General features: G+C 41.7%; 1 protein-coding gene across 1 annotated transcript in view; it reads left to right on the top strand.

The window, feature by feature from the left end:
* The first annotated feature begins 5,375 nt into the window (after positions 1 to 5,375).
* plekhh3 (pleckstrin homology, MyTH4 and FERM domain containing H3) overlaps positions 5,376 to 15,203 on the top strand; it is a 32,314-nt gene continuing 22,486 nt past the window's right edge. Inside the window, exons 1-2 of the mRNA XM_079253276.1 lie at positions 5,376 to 5,940; positions 11,187 to 11,242. Coding sequence (XP_079109402.1) covers positions 5,806 to 5,940; positions 11,187 to 11,242 — 191 coding nt within the window. The 5' untranslated portion in view covers positions 5,376 to 5,805. The remainder of the gene's footprint in view (positions 5,941 to 11,186; positions 11,243 to 15,203) is intronic.

The following is a 15,203-nucleotide window of genomic DNA, read 5'->3' as shown; positions in this document are numbered from 1 at the left end:
GTATAACTCCATTTACTTAATGGATACAACAGATAACATTCTTGGCATTTAGAAATATTCAAGAGTGTATCTTTTTCGTGTTTGATAATACAACATGTCTGCTTGTCGGAACAAATTTGCAAGTTACAGCTGCATATCTTAAATAGCTGGGCTGAACAGTATACAGGCTTTAAAAGAATTACTCAAAAGATCAATGTCACACTTTGTGCATTTTCCAGTCTTATTTTGTACTTAAACTAATCTACAGTCAATAATGGATCCACAGTGTTACGCTACTCACGACAGATGCCCCAGATATAGAATATCACTCAGCCTCTTAAAACATGAGAGCCCTCATTGCAACACATTATTCATCCATTGCACAAGTCCTGCAGGCAGTTTATCTATTGACAGGCTGAGCCAGTCTACAAAAGTCTGGATTGCTATAGGTCACTGTAATATAGCTGGGCAAGCAGGGGAAATGGGGAATGTGAGGGGTTAACTGGGGCGAGAGGGTCACAAGTTCAAGCTGGAAATGCTTTCCCTCACTTGGCTTGCCACCAGTATGATCAAGTATGTCACAGTCTCCAGGAACAGATGTACCCAGAGCCAGGGTTACAAACACCTCGCTCTCTGTTGCGTCCCTTATGCTGTTACACACCATCTCTAAACCAGCAGAACAGGAAGAGAGATGATCATGGACATTGTGTTGATGTAAGCCCAGCTATGTGCAGAAAAATTCTTCTGTCTGTAGTTTTATTTCAAAATCATACAATAAGTGAGAGCAGATATTTCCAGTACCGTGATTGTACATTTGATTGACACTACTATTTTTTGCGTATTTCTGCATGCCTGTCAGAAATAAAAATCCTCTTGCACAGCTGGATGTTTCACAGTGGGAGCTTCAGGTCAAGTGTTGTGGTAGTTAAAGAGCTTCACAGCAGCCCTATCCCATTACATGGACCAGCAGCCATCACAGAGCAGTCCTCTGTTCACTAACCCTTTAGCCTAAGCATCGGTTGGACTTAAACACACTGGACTGGTGTTAGAGGGGTGTTGCCACAGCAGGATGAGGGTTAGATTTGACACTTAACTTATCAGGAAGGAAATCCTGTCTGAGTCAAAGGTGAGGGTCACTGGGAACCAGTTCCCTTCTTAAATCCCTAGTTTGGGGTTGTCACAGATAAACTTTCACCTTGGACCTGACTTCTAAAGAGAAGATGCATCACTAAAGACAAATCAGCCTGCTGGAGCTTTTCTCTTAATCTTATAAGAGCTCGAAGTCTCGAAAGCTGAAATCTCTGCACTAGCTTTTAGATCTGACAACCATTCCTAAGAAAACATTAAAGGAAAAATGCAAACAGACCCTTGGCTGTCCAGACTTCACATCTCCCTCTGTTGACAATCAGTTTGGTGCACCGACATGTGAGTCTGGTTGTGATGCGGGCTGCAGTGTAACTGGATCCTAGAGGCAGAAACTCAAACAGGATACAGAGAAATACAGAGAAATAGTGGACGGGAAAGCGCTCCTCTGTGCTCTGTCTCTGATCAAGCTGACATGCGCCGTTTGTGTCTATACATCTCTGCTGGAAAACGCCACATGCCAGCTTCAGCAGACAGTGCTGTGAAGAGTAGTGGGACAGGAAGTTAGGGGGTCGGGGAGGGGGTTGGGGCAAAGTTTTTCCTCTGCAGAAACACAAAAATGTACATGATCCTCAATAGTTTTAAGTGCAAAATCACACATTTTAGCTGCAACATCCCATCATAAGTCTAACTTCTCTTTTGGACCAGCTTCGCCACGTCCTTCTCCTCTATCTTGAGACCAGCAGCCACCCTGGCTCGTGTTCATACTGGGAGCTCAACCAAATTATCTTCCCTACTCCTGATTTGGTGCCTCACCCTGACACAGTGTATCAGGTTATCTTGCGTGCATCCAAATGTGTGTCTGTGTGTGTGTTTTTGTGCTAATCGAGAATCATGTGTCATCTCTTGGAAAGAGGGGAAAGAGGGGGTGGAGGGATACAGTGAAAGAGGCTGAAAGACTCATACAAAAGCTGGAAGAGAAACTAAAATGCAGCTGTTTCTCCAGGTGCTTCATTTGGCACCAAGTTAAACAAAATATTCCGAGGATAATGACTTTTACTGATATTTGAAGACTTTATTGATATATTTTTGCTCTATGCTCTGACTTTAACTCTTAGAAGCCATATAAGGAGGGAGGGCTTTCTTTTTCTTTTTCTTTTTTCTTAACTTTACTAGTGTGGGCTGAGAGAGTGAGCTCTAAAAATAAAACATATGTTCCTTCAGGTCTGTGGGAGCAGGGGCCCCAAGCGTATTGTTTTGGGATATGGGGGAGGACAGGGAGGATCTGGCCTGGAGCAAGATGATGGAAAGCGGCTGGTGTAGTTTCAGCAAGAATAGTCAGAAAAATCTGTTTTGTAAACTGATACGTGTAAGATCTTTTATGATATACATATTTAAAAAATAATACTTTGGCATCCATTCTTTTGTCATTATAACCTTTGTGTTGAATGTTGGGCATTTGTTTTTCTGTATCTCCCTGTGATTGGGTGAGGGGTGGGCGAGCTTGCAGGCAATAATATTAAGTACTCCCCCGCTGAATAGGGTCCATCCTTTATTGATTTATAATAAGAATTACACTGGAGTAAAAATCAAGCTGCAGGAGCTGAAAGCTTTTCTTGGTGAGGAATGAGTTAAAGCCAGCTGACTGAGATGTGTGGGGGGAGTCTGCACAGAGCAGAAAGGGGAAATGAAGGAATATTAAGAAGAAATGAGCACCAGTGCCAGTAGGGCCGGATGAGTCACGTGTGTGGATTCAGGAGAAATAGACATGCCTTTTGCTGCGTCTTTGTGGACTGTCTAGCAAAGTAGAAGAGGATACAATGAGTGTGTATGTATGAACTCAAAAATTAAAGGAGAATTATACAAAATGATACACAGTAAATACAAATGTGAGAGAGCGCTTAACATTTGTGACATAAAATCATATCTCCTAAAATAACCGTCACATTGAAATGCTTGTTGTTTACTGCTCACCTTCAGTGTTAGTATCAAATAAGCAATGTGTTTATTTACATAAAGTAAACCTGATCTTCTCTTCCATAGCTGTCTGTGTTTCTTTTTTCCAAAGCTATCTTAAAGTATTTGAGTAAGTAAAGACAAACCTTTTCAAATGAAAAACCCTGTGGATGCAGCTTACAACCCATCTCCACATAAGAAAGTAAGTAAAGGTTTATTTATGTGGCGCCTTTCAAGATAAAAATTACAAAGCACTTCACAACAAAAAAGAATAACATTAAAACAACATAAAAACAAATAAAACGAAGTAAAAGCAAGATTAAAAAGATGTGTCTTAAGCTGCTTTTTCAAAGAGATTGCAAACTCAGCCGATCTGAGGCTGAGAGGAAGGGAGTTCCAGAAAGCAGGGGCCACTGCTGCAAAGGCTCTGTCACCTTTTGTTTAAAACTGCGTATGTAAAACAGCCAGCAGACCCTGGTCAGCTCAGAGACCTGCTGGGAACATAAGGCTTTAAAAAGTGTCTGATATAGCCAGGCGACTGGTTACGTAGGGCTCTACAAGTTAAAACCAGGATTTTGAATTGTACTCAATAAGTAATGGGGAGCCAGTCCAGGTGGATCAGTAGTGGAGTGACAGTGGTGAATTTAGATGATCTAATAAGTAGCCTTACAACGGCATGCTGGACAACCTGAAGATGGTCCAGCGATATTTTGTTTAGGCAGAAAAGGTAAAATTGTAGTAGTCAATCCAGGTGGAGATGAAGGAATGAATAATCATCTTCTATTCAGATGGAGAAACAGTTGGCCTTAGCTTAGCAATGTTCCTCAAATGATAAAACCAGGAACAGACAAGCGACTTTATGCGGGCATCTAAGGAAAGTGCAGGGTTAATGATTACACTGAGGTTCTTCACTGTCAACTTAACAAAACTTAGCTATTTTTGTGAACAATTTGTCTAGGGAACAAACAAAAACTTCAGTTTTTGCTTCATTTAGTTGAAGAAAATTTTCACTCAACCAAGTCTTGACAGCATCCAAACACCAAAGTCAAAACTGAATCTTAAAAACATCCTCAGGTTTTAAAAGTAATATACAGCTGGATATCATCAGCATTACAATGATATAAAATATCTTTAAATGAGCCTATAATATCCTGCAAAGAGAGCAAATATAAAATGAACAATAACGGACCCAGAATGGACCCCTGTGGAACGCCACAATCAAGCAATGAAGTAGATGACTTTAACTTTGCAGCAGCAAGAGAATATAGTCTACCAGAAAGGTAAGAGGAGAACCACTGAAGTGCCAATACTGATACCCCAACCCAATATTACAGTCTTTCAAGCAGAACTTGATGATCTATTGTGTCAAAAGCTGAGGTCAGGTCCAGTAACAATAACATGGAGCAATGACCTGTATTGCTCTGCATCAGGATATTGTTGGATACTCTGAGCAGGCCTGTTTGGGTGGAGTGGGCCCTGCAAAAATCAGACTGAAAACGATCCAGGATGTTGTGTGCCTCTGAAAGCAGCTGTAAGCTGCTTAGCAACTATTTTTTCTTAAATCTTAGAGATAAAAGGCAGATTGGGGATAGGTCTCTAGCTGTTAAAAAGAGTGTGAGAATGACAACACTCTTCAAATAGTCAGGGACCTGGCCGAGGAGAAGAGAAGCGTTAATAATTGTGAGTACTCATGGGGCATTGGCCTGGAAGACATCTTTAGATAAGGATGTAGGAAGAACATCAAGGGAGCAGGAAGATGCCTTCACTGAGCCAACTAAGCTCACCAGCTGACCAGCTCGGGTAGAGAAACATATGCTCAGGAGGAGGACTCCAATTCTAGCAAGTGGGAGCAACTAAAGCTTAGCCTACTTCTCTTTTGTGAAAACACACCTGTGCAAAGAAGAAAAGATTTGGTCATTATCTCTGTTGGAAAGTAGAGAACTTTGGAGACAGTCCCCCCCCCCTTTTTTTTTTTTTTTTTTTTTTGTGATGAACCACAACTCCACCCCCAACATCACTTATCACATTTAACTTCATGTACTGAAACGATTAAAAAAAATACTGATAAAAGTAAATGCAGCCTATTTTAGTTCAACGCTGTAAATGTTCTGCTGTATAACTTCCCAAGCAGATTTTGATGCGTTGAAGAAACAGTCATGTCATCTACTGCTGGACGTGTGATACTCTGTCAGCGTGGATGGGCGTGTCTACGGGAGTGTCAACCTGGGGAGTGTCTGCGCTCAGCCAATCCTCCATCAGACCTTGGGTCAGTGGGCGTGGCATCGCTTCCCACACCATCCTGACCCAGCTGCTGCACGCTTTTGTTCAAACTCACAAGCCAGCCTGGAGTGGTCTGTGCTGTACTTACACCTTACCAATCTAATATGCGCAGGAAATATTGACGCTTCTGTCACGTACACCTTGGTGTAGTTTGAACTCACTCTCCTTTCTGCGCATATATTTTTGTCTTCTTTTTTTTTTCCCCCCCCCTGTCGTGTGGAGTTCAAACAGAGCAAGTTGAACGAAACAACTGGAGATCAGGAGAAGGTTTTTCTTTTAATCGTTTCGTTGTGTTTGGAGTATGCCTGCCTTACTCTTCCTAGACATTTTCTATTTTCACTGACATAGAGGGGAGAACACGCTTATGCTCTCCTTCCTCCCCCTTTGCTGGATATCTATGGAGAGGACACACTGTATGCTCTCACTCAACTCTTGGACTCATTTGCGGCGTGACCGTTGAATCCACCGACCTGGATATCAGAAAACGACACACTTAACCCGATTTGAATGCCTTTGCAAGGAGTTTGCTGGTTTCTGTGCTGCAGGCAGGGCTTCAGTTTGCTGGGACGGGACTATGGGGAGAAGGAAGAGGAAGAATCTTTTGAATTGCGCAACAAGGAGGACTTGACTCCCAATGGACGGGTAAAATTTAACACTTCCTGTGCATGAAAGCTTCAAACAAACGACACCAGTTCATTAAGTCTAATTTTCCAATGTCAATAGTGCACTTTGTTTGTCTTGCTCACCATACTTTGACTCTGTGAGGTGTAGAATTTAAGGTTGTTAAAATAGTTATGCTTACAGACCTTGATTGGAAAATGATTACCACTGAAGAGTAAATATTGGAATTTCAAGGTGTGATAAGACCTTTGCTCTTAAGATTGTTTCTTTGAAGTGACAAACTGCAGAGATCCCATGAGTATGCATGCTTACTCTCAACCTTGTGGGAAGCAAGTTTGCTAAGTGCAAACTTTTTTTTAATCATTTTGTGGTGGTTTGTATTTCGTTGAGGTTTGCATGGTTTGGGACTTGGGCAACACAGAGTACAGTCATGCTCTGATGCATGCTGTAAAACTCTGTAAGTTGAACTGATCTTGTGTATTTGGCCTCCATCCGCTCACTTGCAAATAAGACTGTGGCCTTGTCTCCTCTGTAATGTTAGTCATCTGATCAGGCACAGAGAGTTCAGCATTGTCTATCCTCTTGTGAGGGGGCATTGTTGCCTCAAAATGAGGTAGGCTCTTTCTGTATAAATCAACATGCATCTATTTATGTACAGTGTCTTCGAAAAATCAAGCCACAAATATGTGTTGTAACTTTGCTGATTTTTTTCAGCAATCGCGCTCACTTCTTTAAGATAAGCTTAATGTTTATTTTAATCTTTATTGCAAGTAATGTGCAATGTGTCTAGTTTTTTTTTCTTTTTTTTACATCTTAGACGTTAGTATTTTTTTTTTTTTTTTTTTTTTTGCTGCAGTGAGGCTTTATAAATTAAGGTAATCACGCCTTTAGTCACAACTTGCATACCTTACTTTTCTATTTATCACCTCTCTGTGTGCTTGCAGCCAACCAGCACAACAGTACAGAGATTTGCATGAAAACGTTAGAGACAGATAAGTTTGCACAGTTATTGGCTCAACAGAAATCTTAACAGCACCAACAACCCCCAGATAAGAGCAACATCTGTTCTTCGGGGTTATTCAGTGAAGTCCTAGTGTGTAGCACAATATCTTGGTCATAACGTACCATCTGGCTGGCCATTGGTGGGAAGAGGAACCCAACTGTACTTCATGTCCTCAATCAATACTTGATCATTGCAACATATCCCGCTTGAGGTGGTCTTTTAAGGTGAGATATAGAGATTTTTTCCTATAACTATCCCAGATTGCTCATGAAAAGGCAACCTGTGCTTATCTTTGCTTTGGTTTAATCTTTATTGAATTACAGGTGTGATTAGATGACCTCAATACAGAAAAACCTTTGCTTTCCCCAAAGGAAAAAGAAAAGGAGGATTGAGGTTTGCTGATCTGGCTAACACATCATAGCCCATTAAATCCAAGAACACATCAAGCTGTCAGAGAAGTGCCCTAAACATATATATTTTCTCCCAAGTCTTTACGGGATAATGATGCATTCATGATAATTTCATTTGCTTACATGAGCAGAAGCTGATAAACTATTCTAAAAAAAAAAAAGCTATAATTAAGTTTAGGTATGGTCATCAGTTTTCATCGCTGCATATTGAGCCAATCCTGCTGAACAAAGTGCTGCCTGAATGACAGTTGCAACAGCACAATCTGATGAAATATTGCACTAAAAAGCAAGCCATGTTATGTTGCCTGTTATTACAGCATTTTTGTTTCTTGTGTCATTGCATGCTTTGACACCCTGCCCTGCATTTGTACCTAAAACATATTCTGTTCCTTTTTATGTTTTAAAATGGCGCAAAAAACAGAGTAAAAGTTCACCATGACATATTACTAAATCAACATAATATTTATGTACAGTACCACAAGACCACAATAGGTGTGCATGAAAACATGTCGGCCTTAGAAATACTAGCCTGATTGCTCCTTCTTTTATTGAATGAATAATAATTAAAAATCTACCAAAAATTAAGAATGGCTTTGCAGCATTTTGAAGGGGAATCTCAAACTTACAAACCTCTCCATTGTCCTTAGCTTTGCCTTTACATGTACAGCTGTTACATCACTTAGAGCCCTTTCCCCCATTGGTTCAGCCCCAGAAATATTCATGAATATTAACTGATTATCAAATTACTTCCTAACTAAGGCACCACTTTATTGACTCTTGTAATTGAAGATGTATTGTCAAGAAATCAAAGGCAGTGAGGCATTCTTTTGGTTCAACAAGGCTCATTTCCGCATGATAAATACACCCAGGTGTAATGGAGATATTGATTATTGATTCTTTAATGCATGCACTCAACTTGATCTACTTTAGTAAATCCTGTTTCTGTGTCACCGGTTTGTACGGGAACATTGTAACGCTGTGCCAGTAGTTGATGCTTTGCCAGTAATCAAGGACACAGCTGCACCACTCTAAGTCAATATCATTAGCTGATAAATCTAAGCCATCGTAAATGGTTGCCCTGTATGGAGCTTCTATTCTAAGAATATATAGATCTGATTTGGCTTTTCATGGTGTTGACAGGAGGAGTGAGGGGGGGGGGATCGAGGGTTGAAGATAGTCTGCAATAATTTCCAGGAAAAGCCCATCAAGGCTGCACTCCATGGTTTACTCTGTTTCATTTCATCCAGTGCTTGACCCGTTGAGATTTTCAGGCCACAGGTCAGACCCCCCTGGTTTATGTGTTTCTTTCGGGCTTCATAATACTCAAACTACTCCATTTAGCAGGCCTCTCTCCAGGGATGACCACAGCGGCCCACAGCTGGTGGAGTCCCTCCTTGAAACATCCAAAATCCTCACCACAAGCTACATTGTTTTCCAACATGCTGCCAGTGGAGTTCATGATGTGTGTCATCCAGGGTGCCAGACATAGGCGACACACTGTTCTTTGCCAGGAGTCTTCTTACATCGGTTGGAATTATGAGTCAGCGCTGATGCTTGTGTATGCTTGGCTCTTAGGAGTACAAGGCCATGTCAGAACCTTTCCCCTTCATGTTTCCAGTCGTCATTCAAAGAAAGTACTCCTCAGCAGCTGCCCAAACAGTCAAACTCAGCTCAATGCCCTCAGTGTTGGGACATCTTGGCACTGATTTTAGGACAGGACATCCGTCATTCACTCTTCATTCCGTGTTTCTATTGAAACTTTTATTCAGCTTTTTATGTAACATTAAGACACATTTACCAATAAAAGTACTCCCACAAAGTGTGTAAACCCATCCAGTTTGAGGTCCACAGCGCATCCTGTTGCTTGGATTAGGCTCAGTCCAGTTCTGGTGAGAGTGGGTCTCATTAACCATTACTACTGGCCTCTGCTTACAGAGGTGTCACGGTACGCTGGTTTATATTTGGTTTCCGTTGAGTCTCAGCCTCACCACCTCCAGGCCACACATCTGGTCTTCAGGCCGACACTAGCTGAGCCCAAGCATTTCCTCCTGGTTACTCAGCCTCCCAGGAGAGCTAGAGAGAGAGAGAGAGAGAGAGTAGACTGGGAAAGCGAGAACGGAAGTCGGCCTCGGAACGAACACATCACGGCATCTTTCCCTCCATGCTCTGCTCTAGTCTGGAGTGATTCATCCTCTGCCCATCCAAAGGGAAATCTTTTGCCAAGGCTCTGCATCGCACGCTATCCTTGTTCCTCGTCCCGCAGCCCATTAACTGTATTGGGCGGCTGGTTTTCTGTAAATTGTCACATTTGTGGAGAATGACTTAAAGTTTTCCGACTTCATCTACCTGTCCATTAGCTTATCAATCATTTATTAAGTTTACATGATGAAATGATAGCTTTTCCGCTGTTGATGTTATTAATGTTGATTTGTTGTTTTTAGTCATGGCCGTCTGAGTTTCCTTCTCTGGGGCTTTTGGCTTGGCTAAATCGTTTACTGTATGGTTGCAGGCACGGGTAGAGAATTACCATACATGCCCTCATCCACACATAAGTCATCTTATGAGACCGTTAAGTTATTCTTGCTTGTCTGGTTTGGCATTTACAGAACCTACCCTGAGTTAAACATTAATGAAATTTCATTATCCAAACCCTAATCATTTCCTCATTTTCTTCACAGTCCATCTGCCTGATGTTTATAACACACAAGAGTCCACACTGGCCTATAAATCTGTACTCCGTGTTTTCTTTGTTAATTTTGAGGCCTCTAAAAAGAAGCAGTAGTTTGTTTTATGCAGGGCACTGGCTATAGTTAGGATAGCTTGCCCAGTAGTAAAGTGTGGTGTGTGATCTGTGAGGGGCCCAGAGCTGACCTGGATAGTGTTTCAGGTAGGCCAAGTTAGGCTGGGGCAGCCACAGGAGCTGGCTCAAGGCTGTGGTTCACAGAGACAACAAGCCAGGCCACGGGGACACACAGTGCTGCTCTGCACACCAGGGAATTGGTCCAAACTACGCAAAGGCAGGCTCTGATGTCTGATGGGGTTTTCCAAGGTCAGGTTGGGAATCTAGGGACTAGAGTACTGTGAAAGGGAACATCCTTTCCTACATTCTGCTAAAGAGAGGTACCCTGGAATGAAATGTTCTTTTTTTTTTTGACATCTTGCTAGTGGCATCCTTGTTTAACCGCTGAGTTGCCGCTTGGTGCTGTTTTCCAAGAATGAGTGTAACAGGTTATCAGTATCTGCCTCGACGATATGGAGCTTTTGAATTTCTTTCTGTTCATTGCATGATCAATATTAGTGAATCAAATTGTTCTAAAAAGAAGTGATATATATCTATCTCTATAAATGTGTGTGTGTCTACATATATATATATATATATCCTTCCCAGATGTCTTTTTGTCAAGCTAACAACCTTTCTCTATTTACTTGTGGAGTGAAAAGATGAAGGCAAACGTCCCTGTTATGAGTGCAGTCTCAAAAAGCTGAGGTTATTTTGAGGTTAACCTTAGAAAAATGACCAGTCTGAGTTAAAGCTTTCTGGGGTGTGAAGATTGGGGTGCATGCATCTGTAGCATAAAAGATCCCTCTGTTCTGAGCTCTTACACTAAATTAGCCTGTTTTGCATGCCATATTTCTCTCCACCAGCTTACCCCTTGCAAGTGAAAGCCAAGCATTACAGAAACAGTGCAGCTATGTGCTGAGAGTGCCAGGAACAACTGCATGCTCCTCTATAACATGGCCACTGAAGGCAAACCATTGAGGGATCACTCCAACCTGTGGACGGTTCAAAGACAGACTAGTGTTTGTGTTGCATTATCATCTATTTAACGCATTTCTTTCTCTTCTGTTGACAGATTCCAGCAGAGGTGATGGTTTCTCAGCCAACTTCCACAGCCAATGGAACAAATGGGTAAGGGGGGGGGAAGCAATTTCCTCAAATTTTTTTAGGAAGTAATAGTTCTCTCTTTAGCTCGTGTACTTCCTTTGATCAATGGGGATTTCTGTATTTATTCGCTGGCAGTCACATTTGACAGAACTTGATTTTCACTACTTTGGCAGCATCTCGTGGGGTGCTAGGTTTAGCTATCACCAGTCACACTCTTCACTGTTTGCGTATTACCACTCGGAGATGGACTCTGTTGTCATTTGCTTGGATTTCCCAGCAATATGATGCCCTAAACAGAGAGTACTGTGACTGATCACACTCTGACCAGCTCCCATATTGATACTTCCAGGCAGTTTGAAGATGGTTCATCCAGGTTGTTTGTTAGAATTCCCAAATGGTAAAAGATAAATAAATAAATCATCTGGTCATCACTGTTACCAAGCTTTTGCTGGTGACAGTGAAAAGGCACGATTCTTGGTGGGCTTTATGCAGACTATTGGTGCATGGCTGTGATCTCAGACAGTGATGTAGCCGGGTTCTGCTCCACTCTATCTCTGGCATCATGCCCTTATCACCCCCGCCCCTGTTCCCTCATCCACAATCTCTACTGTACATCTGCCGACTCACAGGCTGTGAGTCACAAAGCTCGACTTGTTGGGCTATCAAACACCACAAATGAATAGACGAGGCCTTGCAACAGCTCTCGACAAGAATAGAGCTGCCTTTAGGAAGTGGGAAGGTGAGCCAAAGCAGAGACTTTTAGTTGCAGTCATACTGGACCCTGGACCCTGCCTCTGCAAGCCTGAGGAGGGGGTGGGAGGGGTGGGGGGGGTGAAGAGAGAGGAAAGAAGTGAAGACTGGACTGTGTGACTCAGCCCTACCTCAGTGCAAGAGGCGTGGCTCTGATGTGTGTCATTTCTATAGTGTAGTGGCAATGGCCTTGGGCGACATGGCATAATTAACTACTGGTTTAGAAGGGAGTGTGTTAAGAGCCTGGCTGTAATCATCACACCGAGTGCAGAGATTAGAGAGTGTAGTGCTTGGTCATTACCTGGCCAACGAGAAGACACACCCAGATGTTCAGCTCAACAGGTCGGGTTTTGATAGATCAGCTCCTTGCAATGTAGCAAGCGGTGGCAAATTTGCTTATTTTGCATGTCGCATGTACCAGCTCAGGTTCTCTTTCTCATTTTACGCATTGCCAAATGAGAGGGAGACATTAGTCTGTCCCACTAAAAAATAACTCAGATTTAATAGTGATGAGCTGACTTTGTCATCCAGAACTGAGGCTAACATAGTAATAGGCAAACAATTAGTTAAGGCCTGATGTGGTTTGGGAGGGGGTGTAGATCTGCCTCTGTTCAAAAAGAGGGTTATGCTACAGGAATACAGCTGAATAGCTAAATGTTGTGGACTGGATCTGGAATCTCGCAAAGTACATGGATAAAACGGGCCTGTTAACTTCAGCTGTATCACTGTATGATTGAACAGCATGAAAACAGATTTTTGGACATCCTTCCGGAAAATGCCAGATAGTTTGATGAGGTTGATGATTCTCAGATAATATAATTCACAACAAGCATTTTCTTTTGCTCCACAACGTGGAATCATCTCGTTTGCTTTTCTAAAGCATTTACATTTTCAATTTTTTTATATCAAATTTACTATTTTAAAAATTGCCGTCACTTACTTTTGTTATTGAAAAAATTTTTGTACTGTTGCTTTTAACCACAAACTGAAGTCACAAATTGACCTCATGATACTCTACTCACCCATCGCTTTGGTGTCAGTTCAACCGGTCTGCACCCTTCCCCCTCCTGTAACCAGTGGCAGGTTGCGTGAGTGGTGTTTCTCCAGACATGGATATGATCCATCAAAACCAAATGAATAATAGTTCAGTCCAAACAACTTCATTTATGCCAAACTATTTATGTATTTGCTGCTTTCCCGATGACCAGTGATCAGTTTAATACATACATCCATTAAATAAATACATACTTTAAAAATAAGCCATTTTCATCTATATTTTGTGGAATTTGTGGTTAAAAGCTTAATAGCAAAAACAAACGAAGGACTTCATGTAGTGATTGGTTTTGCTTGTCAGACATGGTCAGCAGAATGCGGTGTAGTTGGCAAACTTGTCTGATAATCTTTTTTCTTTGTTAATCACTTATTTCTCCCTGATTGTGCCGAAATTCTTTTGCCAAATAGCAAAAACCTTAGCGTAGTGGTGTTGAGCTGCTCTTTGCAGCCAAGCCATTACACCAGCAGACAACAGGAAAGGGTTAAAGGCTTTTGGTAAAACACTGATTAAAGTTGCAAATTAAAGGAACTTCACCAATGTTTGACATTTAGCTCAGTGTTTTCTTTGAATCTGAGCTGTAAGTGGAATATATTCCGATAATATTTATGGGAATAAACAATCTGAACATATTTATCTAAAGTTGTCTTTTTTTTGTCGTTTTTTACATTAAGATCCAAGAAGTGATCATTATTGTACTGACCATTTTCTGAATCTCAATCTGAATGAACACGGGACTCGTATGACGTGTTTACGCTGAGCTCTGTCAGTCCCAGACGCGGTGTGAAGGTCATGGACATGTTTCTTCAGGTAGACACACTCGTGTCTCTCTTTCCTCCAGTCTGCAGAAAGCTGCTAGCTCCCTCCTGCTGCGCTCACACATTATATTACATCATCACACTAGTTTTTCACTTCATCTTTCTCCCTCAACAAACTGTACCAAAATGGAAACGGACACTTGAAGGCTTAATCTATTTTTCTCAACATTTGTTCCATCTCCTTTGTCATGAGGTCCTCCTTTCTTCTTAGACAGCGCTTGGTAGAAAGAAAAAAAAACTTGATGCTTTTTTATCTTTATTTCTTTCTTTCAAGTAGGCCAATAAGCAATAATGACTGAAAGAGAACAGTGTTTAGGAATGTATTCCATGTCAGCGAATATTGGCACGCTTGTGAGATGACATGTATTCATGAAACAAGTGAGTGTTTGCAAGAATTGTTTAAAAGTGGGCCCCTTGTAATTGCGTGTCTGTCGTCTTGCCGGTCAACCGTCCAACCATCACACACTGGTCCTGTTTACGTTGTAAAATGGATACTTTATGGAAGGTTTTCATTTTCGTCTCCAATTTTCACGCTCAGAAGGACTTTGTTCAAACGGAAGCGTCACGTGCTCTGTCATAAGATTTCTTGCTGACAACACACACTAACTTAGACTTCCTGTCACACACTCCTCCTCCTCTGGTCTCAAAACATGACTTTTTTTTCCCCCTCTCCCCTCAGCCTAGTCCGGAATTTCTTGGCAGTGGTCTTGACTAAACAGTGTATTTTTAGCTGGGAGGTCATATAGGCCCAATCTTAATCACCACATTCCCATTTTCCCACCAGCCCAGTTCCAGCCAGAGGCCCATTCAGACAGCTCGTTCACTGTGGGGGAAGAGATAGGGACTGCAAAGAGATGCATCTCTGCAGAGAGACTTTCCTGATTTATTTAGTGCTACAGTAGGACCTTAATGCACTTTAATGTAAAATGTAAGATGTCATCTATCCTGGACGCTTGCTTATGGCTGTCATTTGCGGACAGTGGTGAGCCTTAATGAACCTGACAGACCAACTAAATGGTCATTTTTAAAACCTTTTTGAACGCATGTTGTTTTTTTTTTCCCATCAATGAGACTAATCTATTATGTAAATATGTCTTATGCAAACATTTCTCTGACACAACTGGGCATGGGTCATTTTGATGCGGTGCACGTTCTTGTGGTGAAAAGAACCAGCTTTGTATGCTGCGACACGTTTCCAATGCGGTCACCAAAGCCCAAGAGCAAGGACACAACTTTTCTGAGCTTAATTAGAGTCTCAACATTGTAATTAGATCCCGGATTGAAATCAATCGCTCATCACTCCTGCAGCTACCACAAACTAATCAACCCGTTGTGCTGCTCATACTAAATTTAAGTGTCACTGTCG

Source organism: Telmatherina bonti (assembly GCF_933228915.1).
Source record: "Telmatherina bonti genome assembly, chromosome: 14".
Taxonomy (NCBI): Eukaryota; Metazoa; Chordata; class Actinopteri; order Atheriniformes; family Telmatherinidae; genus Telmatherina; species Telmatherina bonti.
Note: the sequence above shows the minus strand (reverse complement) of the source record. Positions and strands in the feature narration are given on the sequence as shown.